General features: G+C 48.7%; 2 protein-coding genes across 2 annotated transcripts in view; one reads left to right on the top strand and one right to left on the bottom strand.

Annotated features, from left to right (window-relative positions):
* Positions 1–1,548, top strand: part of LOC136958781 (neurocan core protein-like) — a 6,313-nt gene extending 4,765 nt beyond the window's left edge. Inside the window, exons 7-9 of the mRNA XM_067252882.1 lie at positions 389–533; positions 1,136–1,318; positions 1,448–1,548. Of these exons, the coding sequence (XP_067108983.1) occupies positions 389–533; positions 1,136–1,318; positions 1,448–1,548 (429 nt within the window). The remainder of the gene's footprint in view (positions 1–388; positions 534–1,135; positions 1,319–1,447) is intronic.
* Positions 1,549–5,041: 3,493 nt separating this feature from the next.
* LOC136959281 (transmembrane 6 superfamily member 2-like) lies at positions 5,042–8,454 on the bottom strand. The gene is made up of 10 exons (XM_067253571.1): positions 8,200–8,454; positions 7,996–8,099; positions 7,766–7,863; positions 7,496–7,599; positions 7,236–7,318; positions 6,974–7,098; positions 6,575–6,676; positions 6,325–6,417; positions 6,113–6,232; positions 5,042–5,960 (listed from the first exon to the last, which is right to left on the bottom strand). The coding sequence occupies exons 1-10, from the start codon at positions 8,289–8,291 to the stop codon at positions 5,751–5,753; spliced, it is 1,131 nt and encodes a 376-aa protein (XP_067109672.1). The 5' UTR covers positions 8,292–8,454; the 3' UTR covers positions 5,042–5,750.
* Between the last annotated feature and the right edge of the window lie 11,730 nt (positions 8,455–20,184).

The following is a 20,184-nucleotide window of genomic DNA, read 5'->3' as shown; positions in this document are numbered from 1 at the left end:
TATCCCAGCCTGTACCCCGGCCTCTACCCCAGCCTGTATCCCAGCCTCTACCCCAGCCTGTACCCCGGCCTCTACCCCAACCTCTACCCCAGCCTGTACCCCAACTTCTACCCCGGCCTCTACCCCGACCTCTGCCCCGGCCTCTACCCCGACCCTCACTGAGGTCAAGGGCCTATCTCTCTCTGTCTATGTCTCTCTCCGTCTCTCTCTCTATGTCTCTCTCCCCCTCTCTCTCTATGTCTCTCTCCCCCTCTCTCTCTCTCTTCCCTCTCTCTCTATCTCTCTCTGCTTCCTTTTCTGTTTCTGTCAAAGACATGGAGGCCAAAAAATAGAACCCTGTGTGGTGGAATGGAAGCGTGTGTGTTGGTGACGGCGCTGTGTTCCGCAGGTGTTTGAGAACTGGAGGGAGAGCCAGCCTGACAACTTCTTTGCGGGCGGGGAGGACTGCGTGGTGACCATCGCCCACGAGGCCGGCCGCTGGAACGATGTCCCCTGCAACTACAACCTGCCCTACATCTGCAAGAAGGGCTCAGGTGACACCCTGCTCACCTGGGGGAGAGCTGCTTTTCAGAAAGAACTACTTTTATCATTTCTTATTTGGTCTGGTTTCTTTTAGAGATGGTAACTTCTCTTATTTAAGGTCATATTTGTTTTAGATAGTAACTTGCATCTTACTTAAGATCTTTAGGCTTTCCCTCCTACAGTAGGCCCTTGTCTGCAGGCATGGCCTGTATGCCAGTATTAACCCTGGTGTGGACACACATCACTGCTCTGTTACTGTCTAACTAGGCCCTTAGAAACTGGCTGGGAATTCCACATTCCAAACTAGGAGTTCCAGACCAGTTCCGATCTGTGTGTCAACTATTCCTGAACCTTCCGGAATGGAAACTGTCTGGGAAGATTCATGTGGTAGCTGGATCTGTGTACAAAGACACAGAGAGAGAGGGAGAAGGAGAAGGAGAGAGGGGGAGAAGGAGGGAGATAGAGAGGTTGACTGAGTAGTAAGAGAACAGTGCCATCTAGAGGCACCTAGAGGAACTGCATCAGAGACCTGAGTCTCAGTTTGTCTCAGTTTATTCTCTGCCACCAATCATTGACTCCATGGCGCCTCTCTGTGTCCAATCCCGTTTGACAGTGCTGTGTGCAACCCCGCCCTCCGTGGATAACGCCCACCTGATTGGTCGGCGTCGCTCCCACTACGACATCCACGCTGTGGTGCGTTACCAGTGCTCCGAAGGATTCTACCAGCGACATGTTCCCACCGCTCGCTGCCGTGCCGACGGAACCTGGGACCGGCCCAAGATCATCTGTACCAAGTGTGAGTGTGTGTGTGTGTACACAATATATGTGTGTGTGTGTTCTCTCCTCTTGTCTGTGTGACCCTAAGGAAAACAACAAAAAGGAAACACTCTCTTTACCCAGAATCCTTTTCTGCTCCCTCCCTCAGCGCGCCGTTCCCACCGGTACCGCCGCCACCACCACGGGCAGCGCCGTGAGCGCAGGAACCACCGGAGACACGGTGGAGAGGACGTCCACAACGACTACTGAACCAAAAACTACAACTCCCACAATGCCCTGGGGCATCTCAGCCCCGACCCCTGACCCCTCAAACCTGGGGTTCAGGGGCTCCGAACTCCCCCCTCATGTCTGCACACTCTGAGCATCGATTTTAGGTCAGTTCTCTTAAAAATACAGCCGGCCTTCTGGCACGTAAACATTTACGAACCGCCCCTGTTCCCCCTGGAGTTATGAAACGAAAGGTAGACTCAGCAGAGTCGAATCACTTCCTAAAACGAAAGGTAGACTCAGCAGAGTCGAATCACTTCCTGAAACGAAAGGTAGACTCAGCAGAGTCGAATCACTTCCTGAAACGAAAGGTAGACTCAGCAGAGTCGAATCACTTCCTGAAACGAAAGGTAGACTCAGCAGAGTCGAATCACTTATTTAAACGAGTGACGCTCTCTGACACAATCACAGTATTCAAATCTAACTTTATTTGTATATCCCTTTTTAGAATCAAAGTCACAGGAGGCTTCTCAGATGCCCCCAGATTAGCACCTATAGCTAACCTAAACCTACAGATTAGCACCTATAGCTAATTTAAAACTACAGATTAGCACCTATAGCTAATTTAAACCTACAGATTAGCACCTATAGCTAACCTAAACCTACAGATTAGCACCTATAGCTAACCTAAACCTACAGATTAGCACCTACAGCTAACCTAAACCTACACATTAGCACCTACAGCTAACCTAAACCTACAGATTAGCACCTACAGCTAACCTAAACCTACACATTAGCACCTACAGCTAACCTAAACCCTCAAAGGAGACAAGGATAAACTCCCACCCAAAAAACAGTCTGGCCCTCAACACCCCTAGGGTGGATCACGTGACACACAAAGCTGCTCTGTCACACCAGAGTGGAGCTTGTTCTGTCTGTGGAGTGTCTCTGGAGGTGCCCTGGTGTTCAGAGAACGGTGACGCGTGACTGAGTCTACCTTTAAGGGCTGTGTTTCCTGGTCTGTTCCAGACCTGCCAGAACGCCACACTAACAGACAGGGTAACCTGCTAATCATACCTAAACATTCTGCTAACCTTCTACTCTCCTGTTGGGAGAGAGGCGTGGTAGTGTGTGTGTGAGAGAGTGTGTGAGTGTGAGAGAGTGTGTGAGTGTGAGAGAGAGAGAGAGAGAGAGAGAGAGAGAGAGAGAGCGAGAGAGAGAGAGAGAGAGAGAGAGAGAGAGAGAGAGGATAACTGAAATTTGTGATGTATTTTGATAAGTTGGAAGCTTGCTCAACATTGACAATACTATTCATTCTATAGCTTCAGGATAGTAAAGCACAGTTGTAATGGATGCAAGCTAGCTTTCTATCCAAAATAACTTTGACTTTTTTTCTATTTAGACAATTAACTGTTCGTTTTCGCTAGGTTACCTGAATAGCGGGTTTGACGTTTTTCAATTTACATGACTTTTTCTAATATTACGTAACTATTATTATAACGTAACTATTTATTATTAGTATTTTTTTTAACTTAAATCCAGGAAATATAATGTTTCTTTTTAGTTTGTACAATCCAACTGTAACTTAACCCGTTTAATCACCTGTTTTCCCTGTACTGTAATTTATGTGGTGCAAGTTTGTTATTGGCTCATCTCTTATTGACACTGTCCAATCAGAAAGCCTCCCCATCACCCTGGTAACCCTCCACTAACCAATCAATGAGTCTCTATTTAGATCCTTTGTAGATTGAGTGTCGGGCAGGTTTGGCTGAATGGGACATTTCTGAAGACTGCTTGATTGTATTTGAATTTAAAACTATCTTGAATGTTGCCCAGCAACAGCGGTGATGAGTTTTGTGACTCTCAGCTCTGGTTCTTCTGATATTTGATTGGCTTTTATCTCTTGCTATTTGGTCCATTTCTCCTCTTTTTTGGTGTTCTTATGACTTTGTGTCCAGCTGTGGTGTTACGTTCTTAATAAAGCTAAGAAAACAAATGATTAAGTTTCCTGTCAGTTACATTTTTATAAAATGTCCAATGTGTCTCTTGACAATGAATGTAAACTTTTTATATTGGAAATCAGCCGTTGGATGTGTCCTGCCTCCTGGATAACGCAGGAGGCAAGACCTGGAGCACAGTGCGCTGTAGACAGTCTTAACAGGAGGAGATCTGGAGCACAGGCTTCCATCCTGTGTGATGTGGAGAGTATTTATGCGTCAGTCTGCCCTGAAGTCAGTCTGCCCTAAAGTCTGAAGTCAGTCTGCCTCAGTCTGCCCTGAAGTCTGAAGTCAGTCTGCCCTGAAGTCAGTCTGCCCTGAAGTCAGTCTGCCCTAAAGTCAGTCTGCCCTGAAGTCTGAAGTCAGTCTGCCCTGAAGTCAGTCTGCCCTAAAGTCAGTCTGCCCTAAAGTCAGTCTGCCCTGAAGTCAGTCTGCCCTAAAGTCAGTCTGCCCTGAAGTCAGTCTGCCCTGAAGTCAGTCTGCCCTAAAGTCAGTCTGCCCTGAAGTCTGAAGTCAGTCTGCCCTGAAGTCAGTCTGCCCTAAAGTCAGTCTGCCCTAAAGTCAGTCTGCCCTGAAGTCAGTCTGCCCTAAAGTCAGTCTGCCCTGAAGTCTGTCTGCCCTGAAGTCTGAAGTCAGTCTGAAGTCAGTCTGAACTTCTCACATCTTTTACTCTGGAAACAATCCAGGTATTCTCACACACACACACCTTCAACACTTTATTCAGGACGCAAACTAACCATGTCATCTCTGGCCCAGATTCATCACCTCCGTGACAGGAAGAACAAAGGTCACTGGGCCAATGGCAGCCCACGGGACACGGTGACATCATCAGCGCTCTGACTGGTGTGCCTGGAGAGGAGCATGTGTGTGACAGGACTGAGGAGAGCTGACACAGGTGTCTCCAACCCTGGTCCTCGTGCTCCCCTGCCCAGCATGTTCTAGAGGTCTTCAAACCTGTTCCTGGACAGCTACCTGCCTGTAGGTTTTTGCTTCAAACACACTCATTTGACCTGATTCTACACTAGATACCTTATCCACCAGCTAATTATTAGAATCAGGTGTGCTAGTTTAGTGTTGGAGCTAAAACCTACAGGCAGGTAGCTCTCCAGGAGCAGGGCTGGAGATCCATGTTCTAGATGTTTACCTGCTCCAACACACCCGAGTCAAATGAATGCTCGGAACCAGGCTTCTGCTGGGCTAGATACCGACCTCATCTGAATCAGGTGTCTTGGAGCAGGTAAACATCTAGAACATGCAGGGCAGGGGGGCACAAGGACCAGGGTAGAAGACCACTGAGCTGCCAGCTCAGGTATGTGGTAGGACTCAGTCCTCTGGTCCAGGTCGACAGGATGGTCTCTACAGACGACACACACCAACACAGGACGGCTGCTTGAAAACGCACTTTAATAGAGTTCACATATAAAAGTCTAGTGGAGTCACAAACACCTATCCCATAATGCTTTTCACCCCATTCCCCAGACTCCTAGCAAGCCCATCACCTATAACAACCCTGGTAAACTTCCAGCCCCCCCCCCCAATCTCGTAAAACTAAATCGTAAACACAGCCCAATGCAAAGGCACGCCACTGAAATAACCAAACACTCGTAACACACCGAGAACACTCAGCCCTTATCTCATCCGGTGACACGCTCTCTCCTATCTCTGCCCTGCGTGTTGTGAAACCGGAGCTGTTATCCATCTTATCTTCTGTGATCTGCTCCACAACAAGACTGACTACAGGACAGGCTGGCTGGCCCTCACCCTGTCAGCCTGGATCAAGGAGGGGTGGAGGGACTGGAGGATGAATGTGTGATTTCCTAACAGAGCAGGAGTATTTACAGTCTGAGGATATAACAAATCTAATCACTTATATCCACCTCTGTGTTTCTGTGTGTTTGTGTGTGTCTTCATGTTCAAAGGACACAGTCCTAGAGTATGTGTTATATGTTTCTTGTGTGTGTGTGTGTGTGTGTCATACAGTCTGTGTACTAGCTTCCTGTGTGTGTGTGTGTTATACAGACTATGTGAGTCCCGAACCGTGAACCAGGTCAGAGTCCCACTTCACAAGGCTGTGTGTGTATGTGTGTGTGTGTGTGTGTGTGTGTGTGAGACAGAGAGAGACAGACTGCTCACGTCCACAAACAGCCACTATCTAGGTCCAACAGTCCGGGGAGTGTTACAGCTGATATTGACACGCAGGGCTGAGATATTTCACACACACAGAGAGAAACCACAGAAGAAGTGGTGCTAGTTCTTCTTCTTGTCCTTGTTGCTCTGTCCCTTGGGCACCAGCTTCATGAAGAAGGCGGGGCGTGCGTGACAGCGCAGCGCCAGCAGGGCGGGACCAGCCAGGAACACCAGGTTGAGGAGCAGGACCTCCCAGCGCTTGTCTGTCGGCATCCGGTACGTAAACGGGGTCCGGGAATGGAGGGAACCCCCGATGTGACACCACTGAGTCTGAAGGGGAGGAGAGGGGGGAGGATATATTTAGTTTTTAATGTAGTAAAACCTTTTTTATTCACAGAAAACACACCTTAAAGACACACCACACGCATTGTGTGTGATGCCTGTGAATAATAATAGTTATTTGAACTCAATTGCGGCGTTACTTGGGCGATGGCCCCAGCGAAGAAGAGAGTCCAATCCAGCATCCAGGTGCATCCTGGGGCTTGTAGTCCGTACAGGCTGACAGCCAGGAGAGGCAGAGCGTAGAACAGCTGCACCATCATCTGCGCGCACACACACACACACACAAATGCATACGTGGGTATGACCCCTGGTATGACCCCTGGTGTGACCCCTGGTTGCCTGGCTGACCTACCGTGAGGCGGGGGAAGCCTACAGGGTCTTTGAGGCAGGGCTCGTACTGGTAGATATAGTTGAAGCAGGCATCCATTGGGCAGTTGAGCACCACCTGAGGAGGGAGGGAAGGAGAGAGGGAGAGGGAAGGAGAGGAGGCAGGGTTAGGGAGAAAGACAGAGAGAACGAGAGAACGAGAGAACGAGAGAACGAGAGAACGAGAGAGAGAGAGAGAACAAGAGAACGAGAGAGAGAGATGTGCAGGTTCCTACCATGCCCCTGAACACACACAGGCCCATGCAGGCCAGCAGGCCCAGGGAGAGGAGCAGGTCTGTGGGCCGTGAGAGCAGACCTTTCTTCTGCACCGCCTCCACCTGGAGACACACAACATTGCAGTCACTCAAAACAACATCCAGAGACATGTGGTAGCACTCACAAACGCAGAGACAAACAGGGACAGCGCCTCAATGTCATACATGTCATCTTTGATCCTCAAAGATGAACAAAACGTGTTTCAGCCTAGCCAGAACATGATGGTTGGATCTGAGGGGGGAGCGTGTTCTGGGGCAGTGAGGGGGAGGAGTGACCCGGGCATCACCCAGAGCAGGTCCGTACTCCACGCAGCATGTCTACCATCCCCGTTACTGTACGCATCACTGTCCCTTCCTCACCTTGTCAGCAGGGATGATTGACAGGTCTCTGGGCCTATTGAAGAGCAGGAAGGCTGCCCAGATGGGCAGCAACAGGAAGGGCGTGTTCCTCCAGAAGGCAGGACGAATGTTGGAGCCATATTTACCTGCACGTACCACACAAGCATGAATGTACTTGTCTTTGGTAGGATTAGTACTATTGAATTCTGCTCTGCTTTAACAGTAGCATTATGGCACTGGTCGTCTATACAGTATGGTGTGTGTGTGTGTGTGTGTGTCTCACCAATAACCACTCCTGGAACAAAGATGATCTGGTGGGCTATGGACGACCCCACCCACAACAGCCCCAGGTTCCGATACGACTTCCTGTACAAACAGGAAACAGAAAACCCTCAACAGGTATCTTCACGGCAAATCCTTCATCCAGAAGATAGAATCGCAAACTAAACAACAAGAATAGAGCATTAGATAACCATCATCCTGTACAGGAGCACCAGCGTGAGAAGCACTTCCTGTACGCACAGGAAGTGGCGCAGACCTTACCCTCGGAACATGCGGTGAATCATGATGAGCAGAAGCAGGAAGTGGACCACGCCCTCCCAGTAACACATCATCACCGCATAGGCTGTGCTCAGATGGGGCTCCCCCTAGACACCAATCAGAGAGTGGGATCAAACAAGGTAACCAATCACATGGTGGGATAGCTATTCATGACCAACGGGTTTCCAGCTACATCACCAATAGACAGCATGATTTTATTTAGTTTCTATTCAGCTCTTTTCTTTCCCAAAGTACCGTATTAAAGATACTGACCTTCTTGACGTAGAAGGTCATGAAGCCTGAGATGTACCCGTCCTGCTCCAGAGCATTAGTGAGGCCCACAACGCAGGTGAAGCAGAATTCGGCAAATACTGGACACACACACACACTTTTACCCTATTGGTCATCATCATTCTGACACTTCTAAAGACAACACGCTGTCACTGAGGAGTGTTTGTTAACAAGCACGTGTGACTGTGTGTGTGTGTGTGTGTGTGTGTTACCGTAATATAAAGGGTCAACATTCTTCTTGCGTCTGACCGATAGAAACACCAACAGTTGCACACTCCCCAGCACCCCCGCCCCCAGCCCGAGTAACGGCAGGGCGCTAACGGACACCACACAGGTTAACACACGCGATCACGTTCATGAATGTAAATCATATACATATAAAAGCTGGTTATTGTCGCTGGCGCATATGAACTTACTCTTGGATCGCGGGGACGTTGTTGATCGTGTAGAGTACCCCCGGAGCCAACAAGGAGAGGAGGAACACGCACACTTCCACCGGGATCTCCATTAGGAATTAGTCTCACAGAGGATTGGTGAGTCTCAGAGTCGCGCGCGTGAGCAGCACTTCATCCAAAATTGTCGAAAAGGTTTCCTAAATCCCCCGAAGAGAACACGGGATTCGGTCAATTAGAATTCACGTCTTCTCAACCAGTTGTCGCCAAGTATACACTGGTGCGTGTTGCGCGTGGCCCGCTTCTTTACTCGTGTCGAAAAGGCTGGGCACGGAGATGGGATCATTCAAAAGAAGAATTCAGTATCTTTATAGATTAGGCAATGTCCAACTACAACCCGGGTCGGTGTAGATCATTGCGCTACTTTTGCTCTGTTTCGTGTCGGTTTCAAAGTTCAGCGGGCGAGATTGCGCTGATTGCCTTACACGCTCTCCTTTCTAAGGACACCTGCAACAAATCGGCGTTTCCTAAGCTTGAAAGCCACGTTTACCTGTGATATGTTAGTCTTACTTTGGCACGTTTAACGCAGCCAGCAACCAACCAGCTGACTACTGTAATTCATACAGACTTCAACAGCACTTGAAGCATTTGTCTGTACTGTACACACTGCAGTCTATGGGACAGTATGTCTGAAACGTTTACATAAAACATAAGTACGCATCGCCACCTTGTGGTCCAGCAATGAACTGACATAATTATTTGAAAAAAATCTCCCTCACGTTAAATGGTACTGATCTTAAGTGTCGGATCTTTCCTCCTAAATTCCACAGCCAGGGGACAAAATGACCCCTGGCCGTGTCTCTGTGGGTCTCTGCGTCACTGTGCTTGACGCACAGGGGACAGAGTGACCTGACTCAGATTAGATGGTTTTCCTTCCTCCTCTTGTCTTCATCTGGTCCAGATTACACTCAGGATTATAAATCTGAGAAGCCATTCTGACTGGGACAGAGATTATGTCGTCGGACAGGGTCTCCTGTATGGTAAACATATTGTAGTTCTATAGCCACCGTTTTTCGTTAACTTTGTCAGGAGACACTGTAGGAAAGTGTTTGTATTTGTCAGAGTAAATCTGTGTTGTGCCTGTCTGCCACCTGAGGGTCTACTGCACCCCAAACGTGATATTCAATTAATCCACTCTATTGTTACTCAAGACATAAATAATAATATGCAAGTGTTCCGACATTGAGCTTTTCTTTTGTTTACTCGTTAGGTAAAGGTGAGAAAGTGAACTCACAAGGTTCTTATAAACAGCATTGTGAGGAAAGGGCTAGTTATATAAAACCATCTGTTGCAACAGTTTATAAGGCTTCACTGTTATGTGTTTCTATATACTTTCTAAAGAAAAAGGTGCTGTAAAGATAATTACAACCCTCTGGAACAAGGTGCCAGATGGAATCATTTACAGCTCCGGAATGTGCCATTTGGAACCTGAAACGTTCCCTTAGAATCTAATAAAGAGCTCCACCTGGAACGTTTATTTCAGATGATTGTTCTTTGTGGCACCTTTTCCGCAAGGAAGTAAATAAGTAAACAAGTAGAGTAAACGTGTAGAGATGACAGGGTAGGTGAAGGAGAGTAGATTATTAGAGGAGGACAAACTGTTTGAATGCCTCTACATGCAGTGCAGTGTCGGGGGGGGGGGGGGGGGGGTCGCTGTGTGATTAAACTCATGTAAAGGGAGAGAGGAGATGGTTCATCCTCTTAGTTGCAAGAGAGAGACATATGAGAGGATTACCTAGCTATTGCTACACAGATTTATAACCAGCAGTGAGAGGTAGAGAGAGGGAGGGAGAAAGAGATTGACATAAAGAGAGGGGGAGATAAAGAGAGAGGGAGAGAGAGAGTGATAGAAAGAGAAGGAGTGAGCGAGAGAGAGAGAGTGATAGAAAGAGAGAGGTGGAAAAAGAGAAGGGGAGGGGCAGAGAGAGTAGGGGGCAGCAAGAGAGAGAGAGAGAGAGAGGAAGACCAGTAAAAAGGAGAGAGGGAGGAAAAGAGAGAGAGAGAGGGAGGCGGCCTACACAGAGACTGCAGGAGAGGAGGGCGAGCGAGCGGGCGAGCGGGTAGGGCTGGGCTGAAACAGGTAGACGATTCAATCACAGGGGTTAAAAAACTATTAATCCTTCTATACACAGACACTCGCCCACGAGGACCGGGACACAACACACACGCTCTCACACACCACACATAGCGGTACAGCTCGTATCCAAGACAGCTCCACCTCATCCAGACCGCCAGCATGCTGCATCCCATCATGATCTTCATCGTGACCTTCAACACGACCATGACCATCCTCTACTGGGGCTTCATGCTGGGCGGAGCCGCCGCAAGGAGCATGGCAGAGGGGAATGACAAGCCTTCCGTCAGCCCCGCCTAGAGAGCCCCCCGGGACCATCCCCCCCCCGCCTGCCTGCCGGCCCCCCTGCCGGGCGGTGTGTCCGTGCTCACACCTGTAGAGCCTGCTGTCTGGGGCCCAGAGCGCTCCCCGCTGTACCGACATCAAAGCTTTGTAGGTTTTTGTTTTGTTTTGTACAGTATTTTTTTTGTGTGTGTTTTAAATTTTTATTTGATATTCCTTTGTCAGTTTTGAGAGTTTTCGGATTCCCTCGTTGTTCCCTGTTTTGCTGTGTATTTTTGGGGGAATCAACATCTGAAGGCAATCTGGAAATGGAGTGACAGGTATTGTTCTTTCTCTTCCTCACTGTGTTGGTCTGTGTTTGAGGGGGACTGAAGCCATGTTGTTAAAGATAGAGGGTGAACATCCTTTCCTTCAATGTTAAAGTTTTGTCTTAAGTTCACTTGGGTCTTTATTTACTCAGGGAGTCAGGCAGTTCAGCAGATCTAGATAGGGAGTCAGGTGGCTGAGCGGTGAGGGAATCGGGCTAGTAATCAGAAGGTTTCTAGTTCGATTCCCGGCTATGCCAACCAAATTACGTTGTGTCCTTGGGCAAGGCACTTCACCCTGCTTGCCTCGGGGGAATGTCCCTGTACTTACTGTAAGTCGCTCTGGATAAGAGCGTCTGCTAAATGACTAAATGTAAATGTAAATGTAGATCTGCTTAGGGGGGAGGTAGTTATGGTGTCTAAGCTGCTGAAATATAAGCTGTCTTAAGATTTCACCTGAGGTCACAGTTTTGCTGGCTTAGCTCGATGGAGTTTAATAATGATTCTTAGAAGCGGTGTCTAGCCGTTTGGTTTCAGTGTACGTGCTGTGAACTACTTATTGGAGTCTGTTGTGGAGACTAGATACCTGTGTTTTTATCCCCACACACACACACCTACTTCACACACACCTCTACTACACACACACACATCTCTACTACACACACACACACCTCTACTACACACACACACATGACTGTACTAATCCCCAATCCCCCCTCCCGTTAGCCAGGTGTGAGTGTGCTGGTTTAGCCGTCTGTGGCAGCTGCGATGATGTCACCTAAACCTGAAGGGTTACCTCCCAGCACCCCCGAGGAGGAAGGCTGACAAGCACTTAGGCTCGGATAAGAAAAACACCACGATCTAGCGTTCCTCCATCCCTTCTTCCATCTTTTACCCTAGCCTCCCTCCTTCTCTTCCTCCGCCACCTCTCCACCTCCCCCCCCCCCCCCTCGACGCCCCCCTGACCGCCAGGCCCCATCATGGCTCTTCACCCCCTCATGATCTTCATCGTCTCATTCACCATCATCATGAGCATCGTCGAGTGGACCTGGATCATGGCGCAGATCCTCCGGGTTGAGGACCCTCCCACGGACAATGCCTCCCCAGCCTAGATGCTCTCTGCCTGGCCTCGCATCCTCCAGTGCAGTGCCGTTACCGTCTTAGCACGACCGGGAAGCGAGCGAGAGAACTGTCACCCTGTGGAGCTTCTTCTCTCTGTGTGGGATTCTCTAGGACTACAGGACATAGAGCTTCTAGACGCTTGGTTTACGACAGCATAGTCGAGGAACAGCTTTTTATTGGACCAGGTAAGAGAGCGAATGGTGGTCTAGACGTTTTCCCCTGGGGTGGCATGGGGGTGGTTGTTAGACGGCAGGGGGGTAGTTGTAGGGTGGCAAAGATGCGTGGAAGGACAGGGTGACCCGACATGGCATAAAAAATATTAATATTATTGATTGAAATGTGCTATAGTGTTAAAAACTTACTTGGATAAGTAAACACACTATTTGCACGTCAGTTTGGATAAAAGCCTGTGCAACAGTAATGCAGAAGTCATGATCTTCATGCAGTATATCACACCTTACATACTCAACTGTCATCCATAACCAGCTCAGTATCTATGGGTACGAGACGACCAGACTGACTTGCACCGAAAGCAGGTCAGCCTGGATCATAAAGAGAGGCGTGCAGTGTAGGGCCAGTGTGTGTGTGTGTGTGTGTGTGTGTGTGTGTGTGTGTGTGTGTCCAGGACAGGAGGACACTAAGCCTCTTTGGAGTAATGATTCATCTCTATACTCTCTCATAAGTAATCCACAGAATCTCCACAGAACCCCCCCCCCCCCTCTCTCTCTCTCTCTCTCTCTCTCTCTGTCTCTCTCTTTCTTTCTCACTCCCCCCCACTAACTCTCTCTGTCTCTCTCTCTCTCTCTCTGTCTCTCTCTTTCTTTCTCACTCCCCCCCACTAACTCTCTCTCTCTCTTTTCCTCTCTCTTTCAAATCCTATTAAATATCTCCGTTTCTCCATCCCTTTTTTTCTCACTCTCTCTCTTCTCTCCTACGTCACAACAAGACACATTTCTCTCACCAGGAAATTAATCCAAGGATTGTGAGACTTAAAGACCGTGTGGTTGGGTTGAGTTTGGGGCCCTGACCGTCCCGACACACGTTTGACGTCAGGGTCCTTGTGTGAGGTGAACTAAATCTTTCAGAGCTTGTCCTTGCTCTTATGTTGGAGACTGAATGTTGTTTAGACTTTAGAGTCCATTGTGGTTTTTTAAAGAACAAAACCGTTCTCATACTTCCGCCACTGTCATTCCGGAATCCCTAGATTCATTCCATCCAGCCCATTCTGGAATCCCAGCATCCAATCCATTCTGGAATCCCAGCATCCAATCCATTCTGGAATCCTTCGACCCATCTTTCATCCTCATATTCTATTCTGTTGGAGGGAGAAGAGACTACAATGCTGAGTAACCGCTCCTCTCTCTTTCTGTCACTGTGGTTTCTGTGTGAAGCAGCTCTGCTCTCAGCAGGTGGATCTCCGTCCCAGAGAACGAGGCTGTCTGAGTTCATCAGCATCACACGCCAGTACTGAACCTCGTCAAAGACTCAATATCAATACTGAATCTTTACACTGACAAAGACTGTAATTACAGCACCTGGGTTCCGGAACATGTACCTGGTGGTGGTTCGGACCTCTCCATAACAATAACTGTCTTAACGCCGCCCAGAAGCAGAATACAAACACACCACACCCCCTCATTCGCGCTTCGTCTCCAGCACTGAGGTAGAACTCCTCTTGCGGTCGCCTTTTAACCATGGAAACGACCTCCGGGTTTGGCGGCCTGGCGTGGAACTTTACAAGCGTGACCTTTGAACCCCGCCGCCTCCTCCAGGCGTCCGTGGGTCAGGCGGAGGGGGAGGAGCCGTACTTTGTGGACTACGTCCCTCCGGCGCGCGACGCTATCGTGCTCCCACGCCATGTGGTCTACATCCTGGTGGCCGTGATCCTGGTGGTCATGGCGATGTACGCCATTGTGGGTCACCTGATCAAGGACCTGATGCATGACTTCACAGGTAACCACGGTAACCGCGCGTGCGCGCGGGGGGGGGGGGCGTCGTTGTTGTCCTGGGTGTCTATGTGAGGTCGTCCGACCCTGTTTCTGGTTTCTCTGTCCTCCATTTTGTTTCTCTGTGGTTGATCAGGAGACGTGTCCTCCATCTTGTGTCTCTTGTCGTGATCGTGCTCCACTGCCAGTCCCACCGCCGTGTTGTGACAGTAAGGTGAACCGTTACCCCGTGTTGTGACAGTAAGGTGAACCGTTACCCCGTGTTGTGACAGTAAGGTGAACCGTTACCCCGCACCTCATCTCCCGTCAAACTCTGCGTCAACTAAACCATTGTTCTCATCGTGTTCTTTCTCTTCTGTCTTTTCCTCCCTCTCTTCTTCTCCCCCTCTCCTTCTCCCTCCATCCTTGTCATTCTTTCTCTCCCTCTCTCCTTCTTTACTTTCCCCCCTCTCCTTCTCCCTCTCTTCCTTCTCCCCTTCCCTCCCTCCTTCTCAGACTGGATCCTAGGCCCCAAACCAGAGGCGTTGGACTCGGAGCGAGGGCAGGAGGGGGAGGAGGAGCAGCGGAGCGTTTACGACGACCAGATGCGGGCGGAGAAGTGGAGGCAGGAGACGGAGGAGGAGAGAGAGGGGCTGCTCCCAGGGTACTGCCACCTCCCCGGCGACCCCCCTCTCCGCAGTGCCATCTCAGCATTCCCTAGCAACAAGGGGCCGTCCAATCAGAACGTGACCTTCTCTTTCTCCCTGACCCCTTACAGTACCTCGGTCTAGGATCCTTGACCTTAGCTGACCCCAGAGCAGGATCTGTGACCTTAGCTGACCCAAGAGTAGGGTCTGTGACCTTAGCTGACCCCAGAGTAGGGCCTGTGACCTGAGCTGACCCCAGCGTAGGGTCCCTGACCCCACCTCGGTCTGTCGCTGTGTTTCTCAGGGCTTCCAGCTAGAAGGCTCTGTGTGTGGGAGGGAAAATACACAGACAGCTTCTGTCTTTTTTTATCCATCTAATTTAGCGCTTCAAAACTCCCATTTTAACAGTCAATGGGTTCAGTTTATTCAGGCCAATCCCTCCCCTGCACCCCACACACACACACAGCCAGACCCAAATAAATAAAGAACTTGATTCCCTAACACTGTTTTGTAATTTGTGTTAATCTATCTTATTCTATGTGCAAATTAATACCACCTCATTGCAGTAGACTGGATTGTTCCTGAGCTATGGGTTGCACGTTTTCACAGAAAATGAAATAACAATTTCACTGGCTGTCTCCAAGCAGACAGGTAATTGAATGATTATTCAAACTAATATGTATCTGACAGGTTTGTGTTTGGCTCTCTAAACGCCATGTTCACAGGTGCTCATTACCCAGAATGCTGTCTTCTCTACAACACCATGAGCAAGGATTAGTGAACGAACATGCAGTAAAAATAACAGAACACTTTGTCGTTTTTTTTCTTGGATTTATTTGATCTGAGCGGAGCTAGTTCAGGCGTGGCACTCGGGCAGCGCGCGCCATATCACCCATCGCCGTGTTCTCAGCCCATAGGCTTAGCTTGATAGGAGGCGCTATAAAGTCGCACACATGCACGCACACGCGTCCTCGATTCCCCTTGTGTTCTGCGCTGCTGCCACCCACCACCATCCTTCTCCCCCATGTGGTCTGTCTGTGCTCCCCGTGGGGGATTTAACTTGTTGCTCCCTGCCTCATGTCATGCATGCTGCAGTGAAGGCAGGGAGCGCTTCCCCATGTACATCCATTCCGCCAATGTTAAACCATTTGTCATGTGCATGAATAAATGGTGAAATCAATCACGTCAGTGTCTTGACTGAACTATTTTCTTATGTAGATTTAGCTTTGAACCTATGAGACACACACAGGGATGTGTACATACACACTAGTATACCGCCAATGATTTGTAAGCTCCTAACTACACAGATAAACTCCTCTCCACCATGCATTGATCGGCTAGCTACTGTGGTGGAGATGTTACTGAATTGTTGAACTGTGATTAAGCATTTGAGATGTTGCACTCATGTTGTATTCTTTAGTTTGATCCTCATGCCTGGTAGCTGAAAAGAATCTGCTTTGCGATGTGACCAGGAAAGACAGACTGTTCCTTGTTTCTGACCTCCGACATACTGTAGCAGACATCCCAAGCTGCAGACTCATATCAGGGAGGTGGCTTCCACCTCACCCCCCCGCTCCCGGGACGCAATCCGCACGCATGATGTACCCCCTCAACCAGCACGTGCCCCCCCCCCCCCCCCCCCCCACCCCCGGGACGCAATCAGGACGCGCAATATGCACCTGTTTCGACCATAAATGACCATAGCACAGTCTCGCGCTCGCTCTAAATACAAAATCTCTGAATTCCGAGAGATTGTGTAGCATTTGCGGGCGTCCTTCTGGGAGACTTGGGATGTCTGCTGTAGAACCATGCACTTCAGACTCTGCTCTGGGGTCTGCTGCTGTAAGGGTTTCATTATTTGCATGTCCTTTTAGATAAAAGTATCTGCTAAATTAGTGAATTGTAAAACACTGATTAACAGTCATTGTTTGTTTCAAAAAATAAATATGATCCAAATCAATGTTAGCCACATGTGCATCACAACTCTTAGCTTGTGTGTGTCTGAAACTGTAGAAAAATACATCTGTATCCCATTACATGACTAGCGTTGTTGTAATGTGTCCCTCAAGCAAACGTGCATTTGGTTTCCTGTTATGTCAGTGACCTGGGTCCCAGTAAAGTAGTGTACCATCCTAACCTGGGTCCCAGTAAAGTAGTGTACCATCCTAACCTGTGTGCACGTGTCTGATTCATGTACTTAGCCTGATCCTGATTACCAGACCCCGAGGCCAGACAGGTACAGGTGATTAGCAGACCCCGAGGCCAGACAGGTCGGCTGGAGGTCACCTCTCTCATCTGAAGATGACAAGTTTTATAATCAGTCAGCTGGGGGACGTGAGCAATCTGTCCTGACTATCCCTGACTGAGAGTGGAGAGAGAGATAGACAGACTACTTGAGATAGTATAAAATGTACACACTTTACGTAACTATGGCGACATCTAGTGACTACTTGAGAACATCACAAGTCATCTACAGACCTTGTTCACGCCCACGCATCCGCGAGCCACACCCACTTACCACATCACTGCGGGCTACTGTGCCAGAAGTGCCATTCTGATGCTCCACAACACAACTTAAAACCACAAATAACTAGTCGTATGAAATATGTGTGACAAGTATATCACACAATATTTCTAGAAATTCAGATATAGAATTGTTGATTTCTAAAGATTGAAATTAAACTGTGTATTTTGTCCTTTTCCCTATGAAGCAGACCTTCCAGTAATGTCATCAATATTGGCAACTCTCATTTTAAGTCGATAAATATAAACTGTCTGGACACAATCGTCATATCGATAGCAAACAAGGGATTAGGGTTATTTAATCAAGCCCTTTCTACAGGGAAAATATCCTGATGTTTGTAAATTCCCTTTCCCTGTAGTAATCGGTAGATGGTGGGATCGTTAGCTGGGTGGGGGTGTATGTGGAGGACAATACGCCACCGCAGCAACGCAGCCTCATTTTCAAGGCGCGCATCTTCTCACGTACCTCTAGACACGCTGGCATGGTCGTAGAATCGGCGGGGTACATTTCTCTTTGCTGTTGACGCTGTCGGGGTGAAATGATGAAAGGATAATCTAAAATCACGGGTTTCCCCGCAAGGTTACCCTTTCTTTGGAGGAATATATGGATTGGTCTTCATCTCCGGAACAGACCTGGACCGAGAGTGATAGGTAGGCTAAAGGTTTCGCTCTTTTGGGATTGACGAATTGCGGTTAACGGTGATTTCGTTTCAAATGTCTGCAGCTGATTTTAATAGAAGGTGATCATTTGTGAAAGGCGGTGGGCTCTGTGCATTAGATGAAGGTCTTGCTGAATGTGCACGAGTGTGTACTATTTACGGTACCTCTCCATCACGGACTAGAAGAAGCGCGTTCCCTATCAAAGGCCTCGTGCACAGCATCTGATCTGCTTGGTGACACCGACTTTCTTATTTTAACGTTCCCTATAACAGATCGTTTAATCGGTTCAACGGTATGCAGGAGGTATTGTCACGTGTGCGCCACAGGGATCTGTGAGGACAGTTATCATACAGCTAGTGTTTTGATTAAACCTAGTTAACAAACGAAGGACCGCTGAAGGCGACAGGTCAGGAAAACGTTCGTCATTATCATCGGTCAATACATGACATTGATAACGTACCCGCAGATAATCGATATACAGTAGAAGCACCGTGACAGAGCGAGGCCCTGTGTGTCACGTGAGCGCCTGAACTGCCTTAGGTGTGCGAAAGTGACACATTTGGAAAGTTGCCTGTGAGCTGAACTGAGCTTTGAAGAAGCAGCGCCCACAAAGTAGGCCTGCTGTTTCCTCAGTAAAGTAGGGCAGTCTCACCCCGCTAGTTATAACTTTGGCTCTATGGTCTTGACGGTGTGTGGGAGAGCCAGCGTGTAAACGCGGAGCACGAAAACAAGCGTGTGCAGAAGTTGGAAGTGATACAGTTGGTATTGTTGGGGTTTACTGTTGTTGTGTGTGTGTGTATCTTGAAGTATAGTGTTGGTGCCTGTGAGTGTGATTTTAATAATGTATTTGATCAGCTGAGGTTATTTGTAGAGTGGATGTCACAGAGAGTTGACAAAAACAACAATTTAATTGAACTCCCCCCCAAACCCCTCCCCCCTACATTCCCACCTCCCTTCCATCCTTCCCCTCCTCTGTTTCTTAATCCCCCCCCCTGCTCCTCCTCCAGACTGATACCCCACTCGTGCACCCCAACCCCCCCCCCCCTGCTAGCCCCCCCCCCCCCCCCCCTCTATAGAGGTGCTGAAAGCTTGCTGCTCTGCTGGTTTAGTCTGAGTATGGTGGGCGGGATCTCCAATCCCCCTTCTTTGAAAGTGAAAAGGTTTAAAGACATCCTGCTGTTAACCCTGCGAGATCACGACCTCACGAGAATCCGTTTTTTCCAATCTCTACCATCTCCTTATCGGTTTGTGGCCTCTGGAACAGTGCTGTGTGTGTGAACGTGAGCGACTGTGTGTATGTGTGTGTACATGTGTTTGTTTGTGTGTTCCTGACCTTTGTGTGTCCTCTCTCTCAGTGTCGGGGACGGTGCTGCTGAAGAGAAACCCCCATCCAGGAGTACGGGTCACATGACAGGTAACCAACCTGCCAATTAGAAACATTTTACGTCTTTCAAAAGTTTTGAACTATTTTGTGTCATGTTGTTTTTGGGGGGGTAAAAAAAAGTTTTTAACCTTTTTTTCTAAATCTTTTGACAAAAAACATTCCCCAAAAGATTTAGAAAGATTCCAAAACTATAGTTTCCTGTAAATCAGACGGATATCAGTTTAAACACGTGGTTTGTGTTCCAGATTCAGGCAGTGATGAAACAGACAGTTCTCCCTCTCTCCAGCTCCACACTCTGAAGGAGTTCGAACAGGTGAGCGGAACCTCAGAGAATACACTCCAGCCCTCCCTCCCTCCCTCCCTCCCTCCCTCCCTCCCTCCCTCCCTCCCTCCCTCCCTCCCTCCCTCCCTCCCTCCCTCCCTCCCTCCCTCCCTCCCTCCCTCCCTCCCTCCCTCCCTTCCTTCTATCTTATCCTCCTTCCTATTTTCCATCCTTACCCAGCAGTGGGTTCATTGCAATGGCAAGATCAATCAAGTGTATTATCATGCATTGGAATGTATTTGCAAATACTAACTGACCTTGGTCTGCCCTGTTGCATATCCAATGGGAGAGTCCATACCGGGAAATAGCTCCGTCCTGTGGTCAGGTCATGAATTGCACCACAGTAGGTATAATTCCATCCAGTGGCGTGAGGAGATGGTAGAATGTTGTTTATTGTGGATGTAGAATGCTTCTGCCTCCTTTAGAATCCTTCGTTCTATTTCTACGTTCCATTCTGTTTGTATGTGGAATGTGGAATGCCGCACCTGCTCTGAGGAAGGCAGAGGGAGGCTGGGGGGGGCAGATTCTATCGGATGTATTACGCACCTCTCTCTCTCTCTCTCTCTCTCTCTCTCTCTCTCTCTCTCTCTCTCTCTCTCTCTCTCTCTCTCTCTATCTGATTTTAGTTGTGATTCTACCTCTCTCCCTCTCTCCTCCCCTTCACTCTCCTCCCCTCCTCCCCTCCTCTTCTCCTCCTCCCCTCCC

The sequence above is a fragment of the Osmerus mordax genome, chromosome 16, assembly GCF_038355195.1.
Source record: "Osmerus mordax isolate fOsmMor3 chromosome 16, fOsmMor3.pri, whole genome shotgun sequence".
In the NCBI taxonomy this organism is placed as follows: Eukaryota; Metazoa; Chordata; class Actinopteri; order Osmeriformes; family Osmeridae; genus Osmerus; species Osmerus mordax.
This window is presented reverse-complemented; position numbering and strand designations above follow the sequence as displayed.

Coding starts and splice junctions, on each gene's coding strand:
- LOC136959281 (XM_067253571.1), bottom strand. CDS start 8,291: ATGGAGATCCCGGTGGAAGTGTGCGTGTTCCTCCTCTCCTTGTTGGCT. Junction 7,099..7,235: donor TGTTCCAGGAGTGGTTATTG/GTGAGACACACA, acceptor TGGTACGTGCAG/GTAAATATGGCTCCAACATT. Junction 5,961..6,112: donor TCGCTGGGGCCATCGCCCAA/GTAACGCCGCAA, acceptor CCTCCCCTTCAG/ACTCAGTGGTGTCACATCGG.